A 23,508-nucleotide genomic window follows, 5' to 3' on the forward strand; every position below is an offset into this window, starting at 1 on the left:
TCCTGGGCCCCTTTTTGCATAAGTCCTTCTGCCTGCCCTGCCCTTCTCTAGGATCATTGTATTCCAGCCAAATAGAGAACTTGTCTGCCCTGCATCTCTGTGAACTTAGCCAATCAGTGCCAGAGGCTCCATCACAAAACTCCATATCACATTACAGTTAGGACTGAGTTGAAAGTGTTTGTTGTGTCTGTCTGCGAGTTCTTCATTAACATTACAATATGTATTGACTGGCTAGGATCATGTCCAAGAAGCATTCATTTCCTTTATTCTAAACCGGCTTTATTGGCCCTCAGTGAAGTCAGCATGTGGTCAAAATTTACTGCATACATAACTTTGTGGCATCCTAAATGATCCTTGGTTGGCTGGGATAACTCTAGGAAACGGGGCAAGACTCTAGCCATCTGCAGTGGAATGGGGAAAACAATGCATATAAACATATTTGAGAAGTTGCAAATTTGCACTTATGATGGGTTTGTGGGGAGAACATCTCCACTTCCTGGCCAAGCACTTTTAATTCTGAAAATTGAAATGGACTAACACAACCCTAGGAATATTTCTGAACATTTAACTTGACTTGTACGACTAGTATTACAAGTTCTGGGGATCATCTGATAAAAGCAAACAGCCTTTTTAAGTGGCTGGTCTGGTCTCCCAGAGTATTCTGGACTTCATGTTAGGACACTGAGCTGACTCTAGGAGCAGTCCGTGTGTTCACTGCATTTTTGCGGTTCCTGATATTAGGAATCTATTCCTGTTTGGCACATTCCAAGTGCTGTAACCTGACAACATGGGCAGCGATACTTTTTAAGGGTATGCAGCCTTATGTACCTTCAGAAGAAGAAGAAGAGTTTGGATTTGATATCCCGCCTTTCACTCCCTTTAAGGAGTCTCAAAGCGGATAACATTCTCCTTTCCCTTCCTCCCCCACAACAAACACTCTGTGAGGTGAGTGGGGCTGAGAGACTTCAAAGAAGTGTGTCTGGCCCATGGTCACCTAGCGGCTGCATGTGGAGGAGCGGAGACGCGAACCCGGTTCCCCAGATTACGAGTCTATCGCTCTTAACCACTACACCACACTGGCTCTCAGCATCAACAAAGCACTTGGACAAAGAAAATCCCTTCCTCCATTGCCCCAAGGTGCCAAAATTATTCACCTGTAAGACCAGGCATAGGGAAACTCCAGCCCTCCAGATGTTTGGGATTACAATTCCCATCATCCCTAACTAACAGAACCAGTGGTCAGGGATGATGGGAATTGTAGTTTCAAAACATCTGGAGGGCCGGAGTTTGCCTATGCCTGTGTAAGAAAGACACAAACTATTTTGAGCAGTATAAAATAATCAAAATGACAGGGCATGTTGTGAAAATGTATCTTTCTTAAACAGCTTGTTACAGTATGAAAGCACATGTCCCATGTGTTCAGAAAAAGTTGAGATTATGAGCCTTAAGAAAACTGCTGACTGTACACCATACCTCAAGCCTGAAGTGGAGCAATGATTATAGTCAGGTAAGTGTTTCAACCTTGGGTCTCATTTCTAGAACTTCATAGCATCTTATGGACTAAATTTTTATTTCGTTAATGTCTAAGGGAGCAAACTGTCCAACTGGTGTCTGGTTTCTCTGGCAGTGATGAAGGGATGTGGTTCTTGTTCTGACTTCCTCATTGATGATCTATATAATCACTGAGTCACCAAAATTAAAAAAAATGCAAATGTGGCATAGGTTTAAAATGGGTGCTCTGGGAAGTTAGGAATCCTAGGGCTCTACTTCTTTTCAACCATCAGGTTTTCGTTACTTCTGAAATGGCAGCAGCTATGTTTCATATGGCACAGGCAGGATGTTTTCAGATCTTACTGCCAATGGCAGCTGGGTGAAAGGCTATGAACGTAGTAGCGCAGTGTTGTCTGCATCATGTTGATTTGGCGGGGAAGGAATGCAGAGAAACCCTCAAGAGCCATCAAAGAGGTGATGTGATTACAGAATCATAGAGTTGGGTTGCTAAGGGCATCTAGTCCAACACACTGCAATACAGGAATCTCAAAAATTTAATGGAATATTGACTTTTAAATGCTAAAAAAATTAGGTAGTTTGTGGTCGTATATAGCACTGAGGGGAATTTTATAGGAGAGTTTATTGAAATAATGTAGAAACATAATTTTAAAAGTTTGCCACTTGTTCTCGTTTTCCCAGAATGTTGAATCTATGTAGTTTGCGACATTTCGTGTTTTTAGCTACCAGACTGGTGTTCTCTAATACAAAATGTTAGAACATTTGTGTTTATTTTCAGGAGACAGTGGCCAGCCAAATGCTGCAACGCTAAAGGATGCTTCAAAACTTTAAGCCCAGTTGGTACGGCTATGCTTGAAATTATTTTATAGTTTATCAGATCTGTGAAACTGTAAATATTTCTTTTATAGAAATTTTGTACTATGGCCTTTTTGGTTCACAATAAATTTTTAATGCTAAAAATTAGTCTTAAATCTATGTAGCTGGCAAGATTTCTTGAAGATGGCAAGGGCAGGGTGGAAGTAGAGAACAAATTTGATTATTTAGGCCAGGGCCTAAACCCCCGTCGGTGTAAGATACAAGAAGTAAAAAAGAAAAATTGGTTAAAAATATGAAATTAGTTTTATTGCAATTTTTAAACATTGCTGTGTTCTCATAATGTACAAAAGAGACCAATCTATATACTATATATATATACAGGAATTGACAACATAATAGCTATTTTTAAAAAGTATTAGCTTTGCACAGATGAAATATTGTAAATGCACAGGCCAGTGTTTATTTTTTCTAGATGTTAACTAAGCCACTGCGCATACCAATCAGTAGCCAGAGAATTGCATTTAGTCCTATTTATTCAGTATATTACATATTTGTATTTGTGTAGTGACGATAAAATGACTAAGCTTGTTTTATCAACACCCCCAGCATAAAGTAACAGTTGCATAGCTGGTTCGGAGCATTTGTCAGCACTGAACCATTTATTTAGACTTCTTCTTTGCTTTCCCCTTTTTAACATCTCCGTTCCTTTTTGGTTGCTTAGCAGTCTTGGTTGTCTTCTGCAGAAAAGAAAAAATCAGTTTTTAAGTCAGATGAAAATGTTTCGGTCGCAAGGAATACTAGCACACTTTGCAAATTGCTTTTAAGGTCTCTAAAAGCACTAGGGCTGGGCAATATGGTTTTCAGCACTGTGATATATAATGTCTGAAGTGTATCCGGCTGCTTCCTCCTCTCCATCTTAGGGGAGGAAGAAGTAGCCAGCTACATTGCCCAGCCCTTCAGCTGAGCAAGCCCCTTACCATACCATACAAGCTGGAGGGTAGGGTTACAGGGGCTTCCTTAAGCTGCTCTCTGTGTTGCCTCCTCATAAGTGGGGGGGGGCAGTCTCTTTCCTCCTGGTTGGTCACTTGGGAGTTGTAAGACCAGCCACTTGCTTGTGTGGGACTGGGTGCCCCTCCCTCAAAAGCACATGGCTGCCTTCATCCAAGCGGGGGTGCTGCGTCTTTACCCTGGAAGTAAAGACACAGTCCACCCTCCCTGGTGGCAGTAGCCAAGCAGGTGGAGCATTTAAGGCTTTGGTTGCAGGGTTTCCACTCACCGAGGGGCACGCAGCTGCCTGTGGCCCGGGGGGGGGTGCTTGATCAACCAAGAAGCAGGCTTCCTTAAGCCACCTGCTTCTCAGCTGGCCAACACCCCCCCCCCCAGGTTGGGGCTTCATTAAACTGCTCCACTGCAGGGCAGCTGAAAGAAGCATCCTGCAGGTGAAATAGCAGCCACTCCTGCGTCCCTCTGGTGGCAGAGGGACTCAGGAGCAGCAGCTGTCTCACCTGCGATACGCCACTGGATGAAGCAGCCATCATCTGACCCATGTATCAATATATCACCCAGGCCAAAAAAGCACACATTTCTTTTAAAACAAACCACCCCTCCGTCCCAAGGGAAGCTGTAAGGAAAGAGAAAGTATGAAGGGATAAGTTGAGCAGAACAAATAAATAAAAGCATCTTTCCTGTAATACTTCCCTGCTCACACTTCTAAGTTCAGTGAACATTTAGAAAGGATGGGAATGAAAACCAAATGATTATAAGGAAAATTATACAGATGAAGAAAAATAACGTCACATTTTATACTTAATGCCAGAAAATCAGTAGTATTGAGGACAGTTTCTATTAAATTGCAAGGTTTCACAACTGCAACACGGTTAGCATGATAGAATAATGTATCATGGCAACATTTCTTCAGTAAGGAAAGATGGCATATGAAGACATCAACTTGCCATTTTTCAGAGATGTTATAATACTAGTTTGCTTTCAGTGAGACAAACCACGATCCTCATAGGTTTAGATGCACTGTAAACTATTACCCCTGGTATACCATGATACGCAAATAAGGCCACTACTACATTTACTCAGGACTGGTTCCCCACAACATCTGCTTCCGTGGGAAATGGAACATGTTCCCATGAAAATATACACAGTATGCAGTGGAACTGCATTCCATGTGTCTGAAATGCAAAGGTCCAAGATAACTGCTATTTCCCACTTTCAAATCTTCCTTGGAAAAGTCTGTATGGATTATTAATTGTCACATAACGTTTTCCACACGTACACCTCCAGAGGAATAATTCCAAAAGCTCTCGTGGAAAGCAAACGTTCAATGGCTACCCTCAGCTTCCAACATTATGAAAACATATGACAGTATCAGGCTCTAATTTATTTTCCTGCTATGAACAAGTCATCTGTTGCAAGCCAAAGTATGTAGGGTTGTGTGTGTTTTTTTTACTAGGATTTAAGAATCAAGGTGTCTGAACACTTTTGGCCCAAACTTCATAACAATAACTTTACTGGTGTAAACAAGACTTAATAAAAACACACACTGGCAGATGACCGAAGCCTTGTGCAAATCAGTCCCTGGTTTTATTAAACCTTTAAAGATGGTTTGATTTTCCCTGGCATTTAACTGCCCTGTCAGCCAAAAAACGTTACCTTAATCATTGCATCATTTTCAATAGTCTCTTGCTCGTTCTCAGATGGGATTTCTTCAGCTTCCAGTTCTTCATCCACCGACGATCCTGCTCGTCGATTCGCCTTATGCACCACTTGCAGAGAATATGGTGTAAGGTGTGCCTCTTTGTTATAGGCTCGTGTGAAGGCAGATTTAACCTGCAAACAGTAAAGGAAAGATCTGGAGTGAGGCACTGAAGTTTTCCTGTGGCCACTTACCAGCTGTGAGCAGCAGTTTTGAAGCAGCATTCTGGGGAATTCAGAAGTACCTTAAGGACAATAATAGCAAAGGTTTTCTGAAAAGACAGCTTTTCCATTACTGCTGATCTTTTCAAGTAATGTGCAAATGCGGAAGGCAGGTGTTTGCCAGCCTTCACTCGGTTCACATGAAGTAATGGGAGTCCAACAACCCTGAACACCATGCCTTCGAATCCTCAGCAACACACAGGAGTTGCATGAGAAGATGGAATGAAAATCGTTCCCTGAAGGAAGCATGTTTGAAAACCACTGTGTTATGTTAGCTAGGACATATCATCCCCCAGTAAAACAAAACAAGGGTAGAACATTTTGACGAGAAAGGGAGATTCCCATTTTCAATGAGAGGAGGAGGAAAAGGGTCCCAGCCAAGGAGAGCAGTCCAATGTCAAGAACATTTCCTCAGGATAAAAATAATTCATGAGGTGTTTATCTGACCTGGGGGTGGAAGGGAGCAGAGTTGGTGGATAGATCCAAAGCTAAAGTTGTTGGAGTGGAATGGAGCTACCCATTTCCATTCTGTCAAACCTCTCTCCCTTCTTTCTCAGCCATAAATGGCTGCACAGCAGTTGGACTTGGAAAAAGGTCCCATTTATGGCTAGGGCAGGGCAGGGCTAACCCTCCCACCACCACTGAGCCTAACTGTTGTGTGCAGGGGAGAGATTGTGGGCTGGACCGCAAACGTGCTGTGGGCCACATCCGACCCATGGGCTAGTATTTCCTCATCCTTGAAAGGGAATAAAATCTTCCTCTTAAGAATAAACTCTCACTTTTGGGAGGTTCCCAAATACTGACAAACTGGCCTAAGTATCTGACGTGAGCTCTAACCCACAGAAACTGAACCTTGCCTGTTACTATCTTCCTTAGGCCTTTCTGCTCGCTCACTCTTCTTTACCTGCAAGGGCCTGTCTCATGTATCAGCCAAACCCAAAGGATTCCATATGGCAAATCTAGTTGACTTCTGAAGCAGTCGATTAATTGGCCCACCTACAACCTTCTCTATTCTGCTCTGAGCTTATTTGAAGAACAAGATATAAACATTCTAAAAAAAACAAAACACCGCTTATATAGTCAGCCTAGTGATTAATACCATGCAAAGGCACTGACTTCAGCAAGCTGAGTGCCTTTGTATGTTAGAAGGATGAGCTAGACATACCCTGGTTAGTGTGGAAGGCACCTGGAAGCAAGTGGGTAACCTATAGGGTTTAGGCTGGGGGACATAACCCTCTCTGCCTTTGATTCTCCCTTCACATCTGCTAGAAGGAATATTTGAAGTAAGTAACCTGTGTTCCCAGTTGGCATGCAGGAGGCACAGACAGTGGCAGAGCTTCATGCTCCAGCACGGGGGGAGGGGGGGGCAGAGAGCAGGCAGATGGAGGCACAGCAGCGATGGCATCCCACCGGGGCTGGGCGCTCTCCCTGCACTCCTCTTCCTCCGCCAGTGGGCACAGAGGGTTAAATCCCCCAATGACTCATGCCTAGACAGTGCAAGGAAAGTTAACACACTCATTTCTGGATGCCTCCTAAGGTAAAGGAACCCTGGAGAGTTAAGTCCTGTCGAATTAGACTATGGGGTGCAGCGCTTATCTCGCTTCAGGCCAAAGGAGCCGGCATTTGTCCACAGCTTTCTGGGTCATGTCACCAGCATGACTAAACCCCTTCTGGCACCACAGAACACCGTGACAAGTGCCAGAGCACACGGAAATGCAGTTCACCTTCCTGCTGCAGCGGTACCTATTTCTCTATTTGCACTGGTATGCTTTCAAACTGCTAGGTTGGCAGGTGCTGGGACAGAGCAACGGGAGCTCACCCTGTCATGTGGATTTGAACCACCAACCTTATGATCAGCAAGCTCAAGAAGCTCGGTGGTTTAGGCCGCCTGTGTCCCAAGGATGCCTCCTACATGCACCAGACGCAACATTCACAGCAAACACCCAATGTTCCGTTTTGAAATAGGTTGGGGGGGGCGGACGTATGAGAATCCTATTTAAGGAAGCCCATAAAATGTTTTTGGCAGACAACAATCCATGTAAGAGAAACTTACCTTGGAATCAACTTTAGAAAATTCACTAGGTTTGCCTCCCCAACTGGTTACTTCCATTATGCTTTCGACATCTTCCTTCATCAAGCAGTAAGTATCCATAAATGCTACAGCCTCCCGCACTCCATCTGTTCCCAGGCATGTCAAAGGTTTCACAATTGCATCTCGTAAGTATGACAAATAGTCCAGATTTACTGCTCTCTTGCTTGCATGTGTCCTATACGAAGGGAGAAGAAGCATTATGTGGGTTTCCCCCAAAGCCTTTCTGAAGGCAGGGAAGGCTCAAGCTCTGCATACAGGCAATCTCAGGTCCCATTGCTGCCATACTCTAGTGAACATCACTCAGTGGGTTGTGGTATAGCCATACTTCCAGACTGGTATAAAGCAGATGTAAGTTCATCTGAAGGGCAAAACAGAGGCAGGAGGGCGTGCTTAGCATGTTGGAAAGTACCTATGTGCCAAGCAGGCAATGCGGCTCAAGGGACTACCGATAAAGGTGAGGAGTCATGCAGCAGGACCTTCCACCCAAAGAATACTCTCTAAACCAGAATTGTTCTACCCAAAGGACACCCAAAATGCTATGAATGCAGCAGTCATCTACCCGAAAAGTAACATGTTTAAGATCTATCTTGCAGAATGGAAATGCCAGTTTAATGCAAAGTCAAGAGAGAATGTGGGTACTGAAAAAAATGTGCAAGAACTCAACATGTTGACCCATTTCCTGTTGATAAATTGTGTTCTGCAGAATTCTAATTACAGAAGATTATACGAAATGCTTTGCTGGTTTCAGTAACCAGCAGTAAAAAAGAACCTCACATTCTAAACCTTTGGCAACTTGATCACTGTGGCCCTGTTTACACAATTAACAACAACCCTGTGAGGTAGATTAAAAGGCTGCGACTGGCCCAAGGTCACTCAGTGAGCTTCATGACTGAATCGGGATTTGAACCCTGATCTCCCAGGTCCGAGTCCGACACACTAACCACTACACCACCCTGGCTTCCTTGAGTCCTGCTATGGAGCAGCTATATGAAGTAGGTAAATAAATATGGGGAAAGCAAAATGTCACTTAGAGAAGGATCTGAAATATTTTCCCTGAAGCTTGCATTTGTTTTATTTGATGTTTTAATGTGCTGCAAACTGCTTTGAGATTTTTAAAAAATATAAAGCAGTGTTGATATGAGGTGAATAGTAACAATAAATTTTAAAGGGGGGGGGGAAGGCAGTACCAAAACATTCTGTTGTGGTGACCGTAACCTAGTTTCAAGTGCCTTTTGGCTTATATATCTGAGTTTCTAACACTGTCCATAATAGGGGAATTTGCAACCCAGGTCACCAGGATTACCTGAGGCTCATGTGCATCGACAGCTCTTGCATGATACGGTCGTGCTTTCCTGTTGATGAAAATTTGCCCAGCCAGCTTGGGAAATTTGGGAATTGTTTCATGTAGCCTCTCATCAGCTCCCCGGGGAGGACACTTGAATAAATGGCCTGAACAATGAAGGAAACATCCATCAGTTTTCCCTGGAGACTATAATGGACACAATTATTTTCTAATACGCTACACAGAAAATACAGAATGATACCCAAGGCAATAGTAGCAGAACAGAGGTGAAGATGGAAGCCCCATCACCAGCACAGAGTAGGGATCCTTTGCAAGAGGCAAAGTAGTGGGCTACATTTCAGCCATGTAAAAGACGAGGTTTCTGCAAACACCTCTCCCCGTCCAGGAAAGCAAGAGGCACCACAGGCTGAAGGCACATTCCAGCAAGTCAGAATGCCATATTTTTCGTTCTATAAGACGCACTTTTCCCCTTCTAAAAAGGGGAAATGTGTGTGCGTCTTACGGAGCGAATGCAAGCAGGAGGCTCTGCTCAGCGCTCCCTTTAAAGAGCCATGGGGAGCGTCTTGGGGTAGCCTTCCCCCCCTGCCCGCGAAGCCATCCCGCTTGCTGTCCCGGCTTCTGCCTTAGCGCAGAAGCCTCTTCCGGGCAGGGGGAGCCTTCATCCCGCTGCCTGGGAGTGGCTGTGCACAGCTATCCCATAAGCCAGAACAGCAAGAGTCTATCCCAGAAGCCAGATCCCTCTTGCTGTTCTAGCTTCTGGGATTCAGATCCCCCCCCCCCGTTTTCCTCCTCCAAAAACTAGGTGCGTCCTATGGTCTGGTGCGTCTTATAGAGCAAAAAATACGGTAGCTTGAGGGTACAAAGCTTGGAGAGTCTCAAGGACCAGGCAGGCCAGGTCACATGAGAAGCTTCCAGGGGAGAGGTTTGTGCATACTGGGAAGTAGCCACAGGCTCTGGCTGTTAACTTTGATCCCTGTACATGGCTTCTGTGCTTTGAGACGGAAGGCTTCTGTGCTTTGAGACGGAAACTGCCACTGATTACCAGCACAATAACTCAGTTGGTAGAGCATGAGACTCTCAGGATCATGGGTTCGAGCTACACTTTGGGCAAAAGATGGGACTAGATGAGTCCTTGTGGACTCTTCCAACTCTGAGATTAACTTTTGAAGGTGCTCGCTGCCAAGACCATTCCCACCCCAGCAGGGAGAGAAAAAGGCCTTTGATTGACATCAGGAAATTACACTGCTGACAGCCAATACAACCCCTGCTTTCAAAGCTGTTCATGAGGACCTTTCAAAGTTGAGAGCACCCACACTCCTTCAGCCACTTTGTAAGAGTTTCTCACGGGCAAAACTCTACCCCTCCAAAGTTTCTCTGAAATTCTCCCCACATCTCCCTGTTTTTTTAGCTGGTATGTTTTCACCCCTCCCTCCCTCCCGCAAAACGAACTGATGGGGAAAAGCATGGCTGAAAAGTTCAGCCCCTCTCTACTTTGCACAAATCCTGAGCTTTTTTCTCCTGCCACAACCTGCGACAAAGCAGCAGATACCCCTGAGGCAGCCACACGATATGCTCTGGAAACTAAAGAAGTGGGTAACCTGCGTAGGTAGAAGGCTCCAATTTTGTCGGCTGCGAATCTGCCGGTCAACTAAGTCGCCATCGCAAATACTGTCAGCTGCTTTGCTAAGCAACATCAGGTGTTTCTTCGTGTTACCCCTGGGGGGAAATGATGGCTCACATTACTCACAAACAATTGTACTTTCGTTAGTCCTGATGCAGCTACACAATCCAAATAATTCAGATTCATTTAACTCACCCTGCAGCAGCTGGGGTCACGTGGATGTAGTTCTCCTGGACAAAGAGCGGGGCGAGAGAGTAATCGTGGAAGAAGAGGTCCGATTTGTCTATAAGGGACATGTGAGAGGTCTCCTCTCCGGTAGCAAAAACCTTCCTGACAACATCGAAAGGGCCCTGCAAAAATAAAGAGACTCTGAATTCTACCGTCAAGCAAAGCTTCTGCACCAATTGCAGAGATTAGCCCTGGAAGAATCTGGGCAAGTATTTTGGAATGCAGAAAAAATGCAGAAGAATGAATTAATCAACTCTAGCATGCGAGGGGGCCAGTTAAATTAAATTGTATAATTTGACATTTGAATAATTGGCAATAATTGTATTAACTGGATAAAATTTGTATTTTTATAATGAGGCTGTTATTGGGACAATACTGGAAAATAAATAAAAATATTAATAATGATGATGATGGCTGAACCAGCTCAACCAAAGGCAGAATTCCTGGCATCACCTAGACATTTCCGCTGTCTGAGTGATATTTGAAGCCATGATTTTAACAGGGGCCCAAGGTACAACTTCTGGTTTCTGGCAAAAATCTAATTTTGCAGGTCCTGTTGCAAAGCAAGCTGGCACAGACATGGCATTCCCCAAGCCATAATTCATCCTACCATCTTGATGTCCTTCTTTGCTTTGTTAGCATCCTCTTTGACACCATCGTAGGTCAGAGATTTGCTCCTTGCGCACCACATGCTGAGATTATGTAAAACCTGAGAACAAAACAGAAAGGTTAGAGCTTGCTTCATTTTGGTGTCTGAAACTCCATCCGCCTTCGATAGAGAGCAGACTAAATAAATGACTAAGGATTAAAGGCTGGCACTGATCAATAACTCACTTGTCTGATATCCTGATTGGCTGCCAAGATGACTTCATTCATTGCTGGTGGTGGAATCTTTAACCCCTCTTTAAAGGCAATGGACATCATGGCACCCTGCGAGAAGGAAATTAGAGAAATTCATGAAGAATAGATTTATAAGTGGTTATTATCCATGACAACTAATTGGAATCACTTCTCTCTGATGGTCCCATCTAAGGCAATGCCCTCCCCCCCAAAGTTGGGGAAAATAAAGCAATTGGATAGCCATCACTGTTACACCCTGCTTTTAAGCTTCCTGGAAACATCTGTTGGATCTCTTGCAGAAAGGCTTTGGACTGACCCAGAAAGGCAATTCTTATTGTCCTACTTTAAGAGAGTCCCAGCATATTATTTGTCAACCGCCTACCTTAATCTGCTCCACGCGTGGTCTGTGAAAGCGAAGATCAAAGCAGTAGTGGACCAGGGAACGCATCTTTGGGTGATTCCGATCATTACACATACAAATTATAGGAACCTTTGTATGTTTAATCAGGTCAATCAGTTCCTGCAATTAGAGAATGCAACCCCACCATGAAGCCGTTTGTGTGGCTCTGCTGATACCAACCACAGTGCTCTGCAAATTAGTGCAACTTGATGCAAGTTTGCCATGCATCTCATCTAGCTTTCAGACATTTAGGAATGACCTAGCTGCTTAACAGTTCAAACTGCTGTTAGTGAATTAGTCTCAAGGAAAGCAATAGCTTTCTAGTAGACCAACTTGATAAACCAAAGCAAGGTTGAGCTTTTTCCTTACATTTTTGTGAAAGAAGCGGTCAGCACAAAATGGAATGATAAAATATTTTTGAGACAAAAAAGACATGATACTCATTTTCAATCAGTTGTCCTTTAAGCTAATAAAGATCTGTTCCTTGTGCTGTCTGAACTTCCACCCCTCATCCCCCCCAAAACTCACAATAATCACTTTTACACGTTTCATGGAAGTTATTCTACCTGGATGCCTCCCCTGTCTTCGTTGCCAGCCATTCCATCCACCTCATCCATAATTAGGACATGTTTTGTGCTGACTGAAGATGATGTGCCTGAGGAAGAGTAAAAAAAGGCAAAGTGATCTTCTCCCCACATAGTACGGCCACATTCATTGTAAGCCACAAAGTACAACTTACTGCGCACAAGCAAACCACACCCACTTCACTCCTTCCAATTCGTGCAGGGAAGAAATAAACCACCACCTCATTACATTTGAACCAGGGATTATGGTTTGTTTCATCCCAAAGAAACTCAGTTAGTAAACCAAGACTGAAGCTTGGTTACAGATCATGGTTAGTTGGATGCAAAGCAAACCATGATCTGTGGTATTGCTAAGACAGGGATTGTGTTTTATTACATTCTAGGGCAACAAACTGTCCAGAAAGGCCCAGTTTCATGTCATGGTAAACTGTCTGCTGTGAACCTGCCCATCTCCTGAAAACGCTGCTGCTTACAAAAAAATCAATCCAAGATAGAATACCATTTTTTGAGCATGAGGGAATTATTAGGGCCTGTGAAATTGGTGACAGCGAGTCCACATTAATTGCTCTAGCCAGTAAGAAGGAATGCCCAGAAAGGGAAATGAAGATACCTGAACAGAACTCTTTGATGCTGGTGTTATTTAGAGATTCGGCAACCACCTCCTTCAGGCTGTTCTTACTACGAGTGTCGCTGGCATTTAATTCCACATAGCTCAAGCCCAGTTCCTAAGCCAAACACACAAATAAAACAGCAGTGTCAATAAGACAGACAGACAAACAAAATGCTTATACTGTATAGATTAGTCCAGCAGCCAACAAGCAGTCTTATTCTAGGGATACGGTCAAGAAGATCAATAACCACAACCCCCAATCTTCCATGCACACCACTTGATTCCAGTTAAAAATTGGGGCGTCAGAAGGTATTCCTCAGGAGGTCAGCTGTGGCCCTGGATCTTCTCTAAACTAGTCATTGTTTTTGTGATTAGTCACCAATATAAAAATGACCCCAGAGAGAAAATGACCATCTGAAAAAACTAAGCAAGCAACTCTGCTTTTAAAACAGTAAGTCAAAGTGGATTAGGTCAACTAAACAGATGGATCTGACCCACAGAACAGGATACCACAGAACATTATAATTCAACTTTTTTTAAAAAAAATATGCAGTTGTAGTTGCAACCTTGTTTTTTTAAAAACAGACTTCAGAGTCCTATATAGAAATGAATTACCATATTGGCCTGAATATAAGCCACCCTTTTTTTCCAAATTCCGACTGAAAAGTTAAAGTGCGGCTTAAATTCGCAACCTTACAAAAATGGGCTTTTACGATATCGCTGCTGAAACAGACATACATTAAAACAAAATGGGTGTGAGTGCCTGCAGAATTTTAAGGGAGCGGCTTATATTCAGGTATTGTCTTTTTTTCTTTCTTGCCTTTGAATTTTAAAGCTGCGGCTGATATTCGGGTGCGGCTTATATTCGGGCCAATATGGCAAATCAAATGCAAACAATTGTCCTAGCTCCTCTAATTCTTAGGGAAGCCAGAGGGAGAATGAAAGTACAGCCAAAGCCAGTCCACCTGCATACAGTAGAACCTCAGTTTTTGAACATAGTCCATTCCAGGAGTCCATTTGACTTCTGAAACGTTCAAAAACCGAAAATCAAAGGGCTGTCGGCAAAGTGAATGGTGAAAATGAAAACATTCACTTCAGGGTTTTCGGCGTTCGGCAGCCGAGACAATCGAAAAACGGTGTTTGATCGTATTTGACTGTGGTCGCCTCCAGTAAGTGGGGGAACTTTCAGAACTTTCTAATGGCCGAGGTGGATGCTGTTACAGTGGTACCTCGGGTTAAGTACTTAATTCGTTCTGGAGGTCCATTCTTAACCTGAAACTGTTCTTAACCTGAAGCACAACTAATGGGGCCTCCTACTGCTGCCGCGCTGCAGGAGCACGATTTCTGTTCTCATCCTGAAACAAAGTTTTTAACCCGAGGTACTATTTCTGGGTTAGCGGAGTCTGTAACCTGAAGCATATGTAAGCCGAGGTACCACTGTATATGGTGAGCACTGACATGCAGGCCAGCTTTGATTTGCTGATAGACTTAAGCAGGAAAGCAGCTGTCAAGGTCCACTGCAATACCAGAAAATACATTTCTGGTGTTGTTCAGTCACTTCCTCCATCAAACAGCCCCCAAAGAAGTTCATCCCAATGCTCTCGTTTCCTTCGCATGCAATCCCCATTTTGGGGGGGAAATGCAACTCACTTCGCAAACTAATGAAGCAGTGGTCGTTTTGCCAACCCCTGGGGGGCCAGACAGCAAAGCTGCTTTTGAACTAGCACCGTCATCTTTGACTCCAAACTTACTGGGTTTTGCTGCAGGGAAAAGAGAGGAAAGCTTTAGCCAACCATGTCATATAACAGCCAAGAGGAAAACAAGCAACAGTTTAACAAGATTGTTCAATGAAACAGAAACAAAGCAGTTTCAAAACAAAAAAAACCCAATGCTTTACAAATCCAACGAAGGGAGTGCCATGTTGAACATCTCTGCCCATCCCAAAATTATTTTTAAAAATCCAGATGTAGAAAACCAGGCTACATGTGCTAGTGTTTTCAGGAAGTCTTTTCGTTTTACATGAGATAGTATCTAAATGCCACCTTCAGAACCTGCAGTAGTAAAACAGGATGCAAGTATTTAAAATGAATAAACTATCCACATGCAAGCCTCCATTTTCAATCTAAGGTTGTACAGTCCCAACAGGGGCACACAATTATTCTGAATATGTACCGTATTTTGCGCCCCATAGGACGCTCCGGCCCATAGGACGCACCTAGTTTTTTGGGGGGGAAATAAAGAAAAAAAATTTATTTCCCCCCCCAGGTGCGGGGCTGGAAGAACCAGGTCGGGGAACAGTGGGAAGGCACGCTCTACCTCCCCGCTGTCCCCCGAGCTTGTGGGGCTGGTGATGGGAAGAAGTGCGCTGATCCCGGGACTGCAGGCAGCTCTGCACCGCCATCCGGAGCGGGGCGGGGCTTCGCCCCCGGCTCCCGGTGGCCGCGCAGAGCTGCGCTGATCCCGGGACTGCAGGCAGCTCTGCACTGCCATCCGGAGCGGGGCGGGACTTAGCGCCCCGCTCCCGATGGCCGCGCAGAGCTGTGCTGAGCCGGGGACTGCAGGCAGCTCTGCGCAACCCTCGGAGCCGGTCTCCTGAGGGTTGCGCAGAGCTTCCTGAAGCCTGGAGAGCGAGAGGGGTCGGTGCGCACCGACCCCTCTCGCTCTCCAGGCTTCAGCGAAAGCCTGCATTCGCCCCATAGGACGCACCCAGATTTCCCCTTCATTTTTGGAGGGGAAAAAGTGCGTCCTATAGGGCGAAAAATACGGTAGATCAGTTCTTAACGCCAGAAAAAAATGAACTTTTTAAAAAAAACACTGCAGAATTCAAGCAAATTTACTCTGAAATGTCTGTGGGTTTTCTATCAGTTTGAAATGGCAAGGTATTAAAGGTTTTTTTTCAAAAGCAAAACTGAGCCTGTAAACCTATAAATACCTAATAAGACTTAAACTTCATGTTAGATTTAAGTTGCTTCAACTGTAAAGAATGTCCTCAGCCAGACTTGCTTCAAGGGCAACGCTGAAACATGGTTTGTGTTCCTTAAACCAAATTAAATACATTTGATGTGTTAAGCTGGGAAGCTAATTAGAAAACCCTGTTTATAAATAGCTTTACTGGAGTGAAACCATTAATACTGGTTCACTGAATGCAGTACTGTATCTACAAACATTGGCTGGGGCAGTAAGAGAGCTGTGTGGGGTAGCAGCTATGGACTCCTTGGGAGGGGAAGGGAACACACTACAAAAGCAAAATTCTGACTCAGTTGTACGCTAACATTGCAATGACCAGATCCAGAACATTAACAGATTAAAATAAAACCAGGTTTCAATGCTATCTGTCAACTAGCTATGGTTTGGCATTAAGATGCCCTGTGTAAATGTAATATACATAATCAAGACCCTGGAAAAAGGTGTCAAGTTCCAGAAGAATCATTTATTGCACAATTACCGTGTTTGTCCTGCGAAAGATTCCTGTGCCAGTTTCGAAGCCAACGCAAGAGTTTATTGGCACAGCTTTGGTCGCCTTGTTGCCCAATAATTGTTTTAAGGGATGTGGGCTTGTATTTGTCCACCCATAGCAACACCTCGGCTCCACCTTTACTGCCTTTTTGAATTGGGCTCCCAGCATCCTTCGGATCCTTTTTCTCCGGCGCTTTCTGATCAAAGTCCAGACCTCTCCTTGCTTCCATTGTTTGCTTCTTGGGAGATCTGACGGTATTGTCCTTTTCAGGAGTGACTTTTTTCTTTTTGGGTTCACTCTCTCTAGTTGGAGGGCTAATTTTTCTTCTTTCCGCTTCAGCTTTCGGTGGGGTTTTCACACACTTGGATTTGGCCTTCTTTGCCTTGAAAAGGAAAGACGTGCCAGAATGAGCAGGCCTGAGCTCGGAGACAAAAGCTTTCAAATGGTGCTTCTAGGAATTCAGGGATTCTCAAAAAGATCAGCAACGGGAGCTCACTGGCTTCGACCAGATACAAAACTATAGTTTAAGTATACTAAATCATACTTGAGCGAGCCCTGGGCTTGCTCCAGTCCAGTCATTAGAAGGAGACAGCTTTTCCTTCTGCTTTCAAGAGAACCACTTTTCTGTTAGGTCTGAACCCTAAACTGTGGTTAAAACCAAATTATGGTTTATTATGTCCCTTTAAGGCTACCAGGGACACTGCAAAAAAAAAAAAAAGTTGGCTGCCTCCACAGCAGTCGTCCTTTTCTCCATACAATTACCAGGAAGGGGTGGCATATCATAATGTACAATGGCTTCCGGGGACTTTTAAATTAGAAGTTTTAAACAAGTGTGACAAAGTGTGAGGCTGTTTCAGGATTTTTCCTAAAATCCACACAGATGGCACAGATTTACTAGTCTCATGTGCACATGTTCATGTGCAAGGGACACACATCGAATTAAGATTATTTTCTCCAACCCTAATTACAATAGAATACCTATTCTGTCAGATGGATAACCTTTTTTTAAAAAAATCACTATACATGGCAATAACATTAAGTCTCAGTGTCAGCACACAAACTAGAAGGTTATTCATCCACTTTTAGTTGGGTTTTTTGGTCTCTGCTGTGTAAGGAAAGAGGAGAAAACCCAAAGATTTCTATAATTTTTCTGCTCAGCTTGGAAGACGACTTTTTCTTGTGAACACGGCTTGCGAGGAAAGGATAGAGCACCCACTCGCCCTGGAAAAATGCTGCAATCTAATTCACAGCCCCCACCCCACAAGCCCACAGTCCTTCTAAAGGCTGTGCAACAACACAACGCCAAGAAATGTGATATTGAATCTTCTAGCATCAAGCATTCTTTGGCCTTGAGGTTATTCAAAAGAACAACTACTTCTGCAATTAAAAAGAGAATTAAGAGAATGTTGTCAATTAAAGCTAATTTGTACAAACCTCTGCTTCAGCTGCCACTTCATACTTTGACTTCTTGCCTGGCATACTCCGAATCAGGTCAAATAAACCATCTTCATCAATTATTTTTGTCCCTAAAGCTAAGGCCTATAAGAGAAGCCAAAGTTGGCAGTTATTCACATTTATAGCACTCAGTGTCAGAAAATAGCACAATCGCACCCAGCTAACATGTTCAAATGCACCAGATGTAGAACCTGGTTAAGCAAATAAAATATACCTGAAATCAGAGGTCTCCACTAATTATTTCCTCACCTCAACAAGCAACCTTCAGCTCTAGAAGAAGAGAATTTGTCTACCACAAAGATCTGGCTTCATATTGCTGAGGCTGAAAGCCTTTGAGTCTAAGAGTTGTATTGTTGATAGTGCTAACAAAATGGAACTCAGAAAAAGGCCGTTTCACTGAATGCAGGATACATTTAAAGCTGTAACCCTAAGCACATTTATTTGGAAGTGCCCTTGAATTTAGTGTAAACACACTGAGGGGTGCACTTTGTATCGGGCAGTTGCAAGGTGACTATTGTACTTAACTAAAGTATAACAGGAGTGAGGAGGAATGCGTATTTCCAATAATGTACAATACAATGTACTGGATGAATATCTCTATAGATAGACAGACAGACAGACAGACAGACAGATAGATAGACAGATAGACAGACAGACAGACAGATAAGATAATTTATTATGGTTGGAGAGTAGCTTATAAAACACACTTGGGAGTACAATCCCAGAAAGAAAACAAACAGTTAAAACAATGTACAACAATAAATTTAAAATTTATAAATGTGATAAGCATATAGACACTTAAAACTTTAAGATAAGCTACTGCACAGATATGACCCAGTTACCCATGGAACCGAGTTTGGGGATTTTCTTCATGAACTAGTTTGAGTCGGGGGATGGTCTACGCCTACAAATCTTTACCATCTGGTGACCATCCGGGTCATCTTATGATCTTTGCCTAACAGGAAAAGGTCGAATTTTTGCTTTTCCGGGAAGTCAGTGAGCCTCACCAGTAGGGGATCAATGGTCTTACTATGTGCCTCTTCATAAAAGGGACATCTAAAGCAGTGTTTCCCAACCACTGTTCCGCGGCACACTAGTGTGCCGCGAGATGTTGCCTGGTGTGCCGCGAGATGTTGCCTGGAGGGAGTCGGGCGAGTCGGGCGGCGAGAGGCGGGGCGGCGGCGGCGAGGAGAGGCCGCCCAGCGCGGGGCTCTCGCCGTCTGCCTGCCTGGCTGCCTGCGAGCTCGGCGGGCAGCGCCTCCGTCCGCAGCGCCCGCCTCGCGGCTCTCATTCCCTGCCCCTGCCAAAGCTCGCCAAGCCGCGCTCTCCTTCCTGCCTCGCTTTGCTGCCTCCTCCCCCCCCACCCCCAAAGCTTGGAGGTTCCCCGGCAAGGGGGAGGAAAAAAAATTGAAACTTACACTTTCGTGCGTCCCTCCCGGCGTGACGCTGCGCGCTGACGTCACGGGGCTGTAATGGTGGTGTGCCTCGAGATTTTTTTCATCAAACAAGTGTGCCTTTGCCCAAAAAAGGTTGGGAAACACTGATCTAAAGAACAAGTGCTCTGGGCTTCCCATATCCCCCAATGAACAGGCACAGAGTCTCTGGGCATATGGGACTTTTTTAAAGGCTCCTTCCAGGACCAGCGAGGGCAGAGCCGAGCTTCTGGCAAGTGTAAAGGCCTTTCTAGCATTTTTGGCTACAAGAAAGAAGAGATATGCTTCCGGTGCGGCTATATATCTCTCGATTTCTCCAATTTTATAGTCGGGGCACCTCGAGCAGTCCTGTTGTCTCTCGGTGTCTATGATTCTTTGCCTGACCGTAGCTTTTGCCTGGCCCAATCCCACACTTAGAAGGGCTTGAGGGGCAAAACCCAGTTTCTGAAGGGTGTTCAGGACTGCTGTCTGCCAGCCTGACTGGAACTGGTCACAGAGGATCAGTGGGGATATTCCTCGGGGGAGCAGATTCAATGTCAGCCATTTGTAAACTGATGTTAGGCAGAATATCTCTATCTGCAAGCGCCAATCCCCCATCCCGGGGTGAAACCATTTCAAACCCTAATGGATTTTCCTCAAACGAACTTCGCTGTGTTCCAGAGGGCCTCCTGTATCCCCTCCAAAAGGAGCCACACAAAACGAGTACAGTGGTACCTTGGTTCCTGAACAGATTAATTGTCAAACAAATTGGCTCCTGAACGCCGCAAACCCGGAGGTGTTCCTGTTTGCAAACGTTTTTTCGGAAGCCAAACATCAGATATGGCTTCCAATTGAGTGCAGGAAATTCCTGCAGCCAATCGGAAGCTGCACCTTGGTTTTTCAATGGTTTCGGGAGTCAAACAGACTCCCAGAATGGATTAAATTCAAGAATCAAGGTACCACTGTACCCTGCAGAGAGCTGTCTTGAAAGAAAATTAGCACCCCCCCAAAAAAACCTCCCTATTTCAAATAGGCTGGGGTTGTGGTAAGAGTTAATTTTTAAAAGTTTGTTTCATCAAAAGCGCTGAAATAACCTTTTTGTTGTATTTAGATTTATTTCATTTTATTTCATAAAACTTATACACTTTTTGACTGTAAAAAAAACCCTCAAAGCAGTTTACGAAACGCTAAAACATGGAGCAGCAGGGGCGGAGCAGCTGCCAATTTGGGGGGGTCGTCTAATATGCCCAATCGCCTAATATGCCGGAATCTATGGTAATTATGAAATTATTGTGAGGTTTAATAAGTTAACTGTTTATATTTGGACAACTTTTCTGCTGTACTTTATTGGAAGGAGAAAAATAATAATTTCCTTAATAACAATTTAAACAATTAATTTAACTAAAACAGTAACTTTATAGCATATGTATCCATGTTTGTTAACTGATAAGGCTAAACTATTTTAAGAAAACAACTTAGACTGAGTTTTAGTACACATGAAAAACTTAAAACAAATCCCTATTTCCTGATGAATAGCTTTTGGACTATAATGTAACTTAAATAGAAAACTTTCTTTAGAAAGATTTTTCCTCCAAAAGCATTTTATTTTAAAAATCCAATTTAAATAAAAGAAATCTGATTTAAATCAAAAGAATCCATTTTTAATTGTTGATTGTTTTATCCACCCTGGTTAGTTCCATTCAAACAAACAAAAACACAGTACTTTCACACACAATGTTAGTTCATGCAAATCACTGCCATGAGTTATGGCAGCCTCTTACCATTGATAGCTTCCTGATGTTTGTTTTGGACTCCAGTTCCCATCAGCCCCAGCCAGCATAGCCAATGGTCAGGGATGATGGGAGCCGTAGTCTAACACATCTGGAGTAGGTTGGAGAAGAGTTACAGCAATGCCCATTACTTGGCTTTTTAAAGGATTAAACTTGTATTAGCCAAGATAGTTAAATGGAACTTTGAGATTCAGAGGCAGTGCACTTCAGAATACCAGGCGTGAGAGATAAGCAAGGATAGCCTTTGCCATTGTGCATGGACCAGACATTTCCAAAGGCAGTGCTGGGCGCTGCCTGGGACAGAATATTGGAAAAGATGAACCTTGATCCAATCCAGTGAAGCCATTCTGTTCTCAAGACCAGGACATGGCTTGATAGGAGAAGAGGATACATAGGTCAGGGAGGCAAGAAATCGCTTGTTATGACAAAGCAAGGACTCCATGACCACACGGTAACAACTTACCTTGTCACTCTTGGCTGCACCGCAGTCTCGACCCTTCACAAGATAGTCTGTCTTCTTGCTGATATTCCCAGTTACTTTCCCTCCATAGCGCTCAATCAGAGATTTGGCCTCATCGCGTTCAATGGATTCCAAGATGCCTGTGATCACAAACGTCAGGCCTTCAAAGCAATTTTCACCACCCTAAGGAGAAAAAACGGTGCCAATGGGCAGTATTAGGTTAAAGGCAGTTGACATGAAAGCTACAGCAGCTGTGTTCCAAAGAGAGGAAAAGTAAAAAAGGGCTGTTTGAAAAATGATTTTGTTCTTCATCATGCTGAAATGAAAACTGATCTTTGGCACAGTATAAACATACTGCTAGCTTGCAGAACAGTCTGGAAACCTGAAGACAGCTTTGTCAGCAAATATGCACAATTTCAGCTGTCTGGCCTTAAATGCACATTGATTCTACAGTATCTGGTTAGAATACAGTAGGCCTGGGAGAGAGAGATGAGAAAGTCTAGAAGGAGTTGCTAGGCCCAATGCTACTAGAAATACCAATCACTCGTGATATGTTTCTGCAAGAAATGTCTGCACTTACTTGTGGGATCTCCTTAGAGCCAAGCGCTCTTGGGCCTTCACGATTAAGATAGCTTCTATAAGCTTGATAGTTGGCTCGCTTCTTTTCAGAGTCCTCAGGACTTACAGACTTTGAAAAGAAAAATCACACAGCAATCAGGTTCCACCCAGTTCAAATAATGTAAAGAGATGAGCAAACATTAATAGAGATAAACCCAAATACAAATTATTTGTACACCAATCATTTATGATAAGTTTGAACACACTTCTGGTATGTTAATCTTCACTCAAATTAAGGCCTACCTATTTTTAAAAAAACAATTCAGTTTCTTCAAGGACTGATGCTACTCTTCCATGCTCCCTGAAGAGCAAAAAATACAAGAAGCTGGACACACAAACTCTTGTGTTGAGCAGCTGATCAAGCACTCTGCCCATTCTGAGCAATGTCTTCGGTGCACCGAATTGTGCAAAAAAAAGCTATAAACAGAAGGTGGCTAAAATGGACTGTCATCTCTGCAGCTTGTCCAAAGCAAGTTCACAACAGAGATGAAATTGATGTTGGAACTGAAATCTCCCCTGCACCCCAATACAGCCCTATATTATTCACGCTATAGTGTTGACAGCAGGGAGTGCGCTGAAGAGCACACTGTAATAGGGATTGAGGATATCCAGCCTGTTCAGCTAAATTCTAAATCCTTGCCTGGCAAAAAGCATCAGACACAAGACCACTAATCCGTTGAAAGTACAGTATGGGCACACTTATTGGGACACTGGGACTACAAGGGGAGAGACCAAAAAACCCCATTTATTCTTCACTTGGCCTGAGCTCTCTGAACCAATAGGTAGGCTAGCGATATGCATGCAAACCAGATCAATGTATGATATTTAAACTGGACACAAAGGAATTTGAGGTCATTTTAATCTGTCTTAGTATTTTAACTTTTGCATGCTTTAGAGCATGGCTGTGAATTTTTCTTGATTTTACTGTTTTCTCTTTTAAGGTTTTTCACAATCAAACAGTGTATAAATTTTATGAAATAAACAGATAAATCTGTTGTTTACTACGTTTATACAGCGTCTTGTAACATATATTCTCTGTGTGACATAACAATTAAAATACAACACAAAACAATTAAAATACCATCAGACCATATGGCATGAAGCTATTTAAAAGACCCGGGTGAATGGGAGGGATCCTCAGCTGGCAAAGATTGCACTGGGCAAAGCTTTCTGGGAAGGCTGTTCCCACAACAAGGGGGACCCCCAAAAATACCTTCTTCCTGGTGGTTACCCCCCCTCACTTCATTTGGTGGGGACACTCAAAGCAGGGCCTCTGAAGGCAACCCTTATTTTTTGATAGGTACATATGGGGAAAGGCCATCTCTGAGGAAATTTTGTTCTAAGCTTTTTAGGCCATTCTAGGTTAAAGCAACACTTCGAAGTTTGGC

The 23,508-nt window shown here is 43.7% G+C and overlaps 2 protein-coding genes across 7 annotated transcripts in view; one reads left to right on the forward strand and one right to left on the reverse strand.

The window, feature by feature from the left end:
* WDR19 (WD repeat domain 19) overlaps positions 1-2,469 on the forward strand; it is a 36,881-nt gene extending 34,412 nt beyond the window's left edge. For all 5 annotated transcript variants that reach the window (XM_081207595.1, XM_081207597.1, XM_081207596.1 and 2 more), the window contains 2 exons: positions 1,386-1,507; positions 2,288-2,469. In XM_081207595.1, coding sequence (XP_081063721.1) covers positions 1,386-1,497 — 112 coding nt within the window. In that variant the 3' untranslated portion in view covers positions 1,498-1,507; positions 2,288-2,469. The remainder of the gene's footprint in view (positions 1-1,385; positions 1,508-2,287) is intronic.
* Positions 2,470-2,605: 136 nt separating this feature from the next.
* Positions 2,606-23,508, reverse strand: part of RFC1 (replication factor C subunit 1) — a 40,509-nt gene continuing 19,606 nt past the window's right edge. For both annotated transcript variants that reach the window (XM_081207618.1, XM_081207617.1), the window contains 16 exons: positions 22,083-22,190; positions 21,506-21,685; positions 17,820-17,924; positions 16,374-16,767; positions 14,579-14,688; positions 12,929-13,043; positions 12,301-12,389; positions 11,717-11,854; positions 11,329-11,424; positions 11,105-11,203; positions 10,462-10,616; positions 10,244-10,361; positions 8,646-8,791; positions 7,304-7,517; positions 4,987-5,163; positions 2,606-3,062 (listed from right to left, as the gene is read on the reverse strand). In XM_081207618.1, the coding sequence (XP_081063744.1) occupies positions 2,985-3,062; positions 4,987-5,163; positions 7,304-7,517; positions 8,646-8,791; positions 10,244-10,361; positions 10,462-10,616; positions 11,105-11,203; positions 11,329-11,424; positions 11,717-11,854; positions 12,301-12,389; positions 12,929-13,043; positions 14,579-14,688; positions 16,374-16,767; positions 17,820-17,924; positions 21,506-21,685; positions 22,083-22,190 (2,322 nt within the window). In that variant the 3' untranslated portion in view covers positions 2,606-2,984. The remainder of the gene's footprint in view (positions 3,063-4,986; positions 5,164-7,303; positions 7,518-8,645; positions 8,792-10,243; positions 10,362-10,461; positions 10,617-11,104; positions 11,204-11,328; positions 11,425-11,716; positions 11,855-12,300; positions 12,390-12,928; positions 13,044-14,578; positions 14,689-16,373; positions 16,768-17,819; positions 17,925-21,505; positions 21,686-22,082; positions 22,191-23,508) is intronic.

This window comes from Podarcis bocagei (assembly GCF_964188305.1).
Source record: "Podarcis bocagei genome assembly, chromosome: 9".
NCBI classification, from domain to species: domain Eukaryota; kingdom Metazoa; phylum Chordata; class Lepidosauria; order Squamata; family Lacertidae; genus Podarcis; species Podarcis bocagei.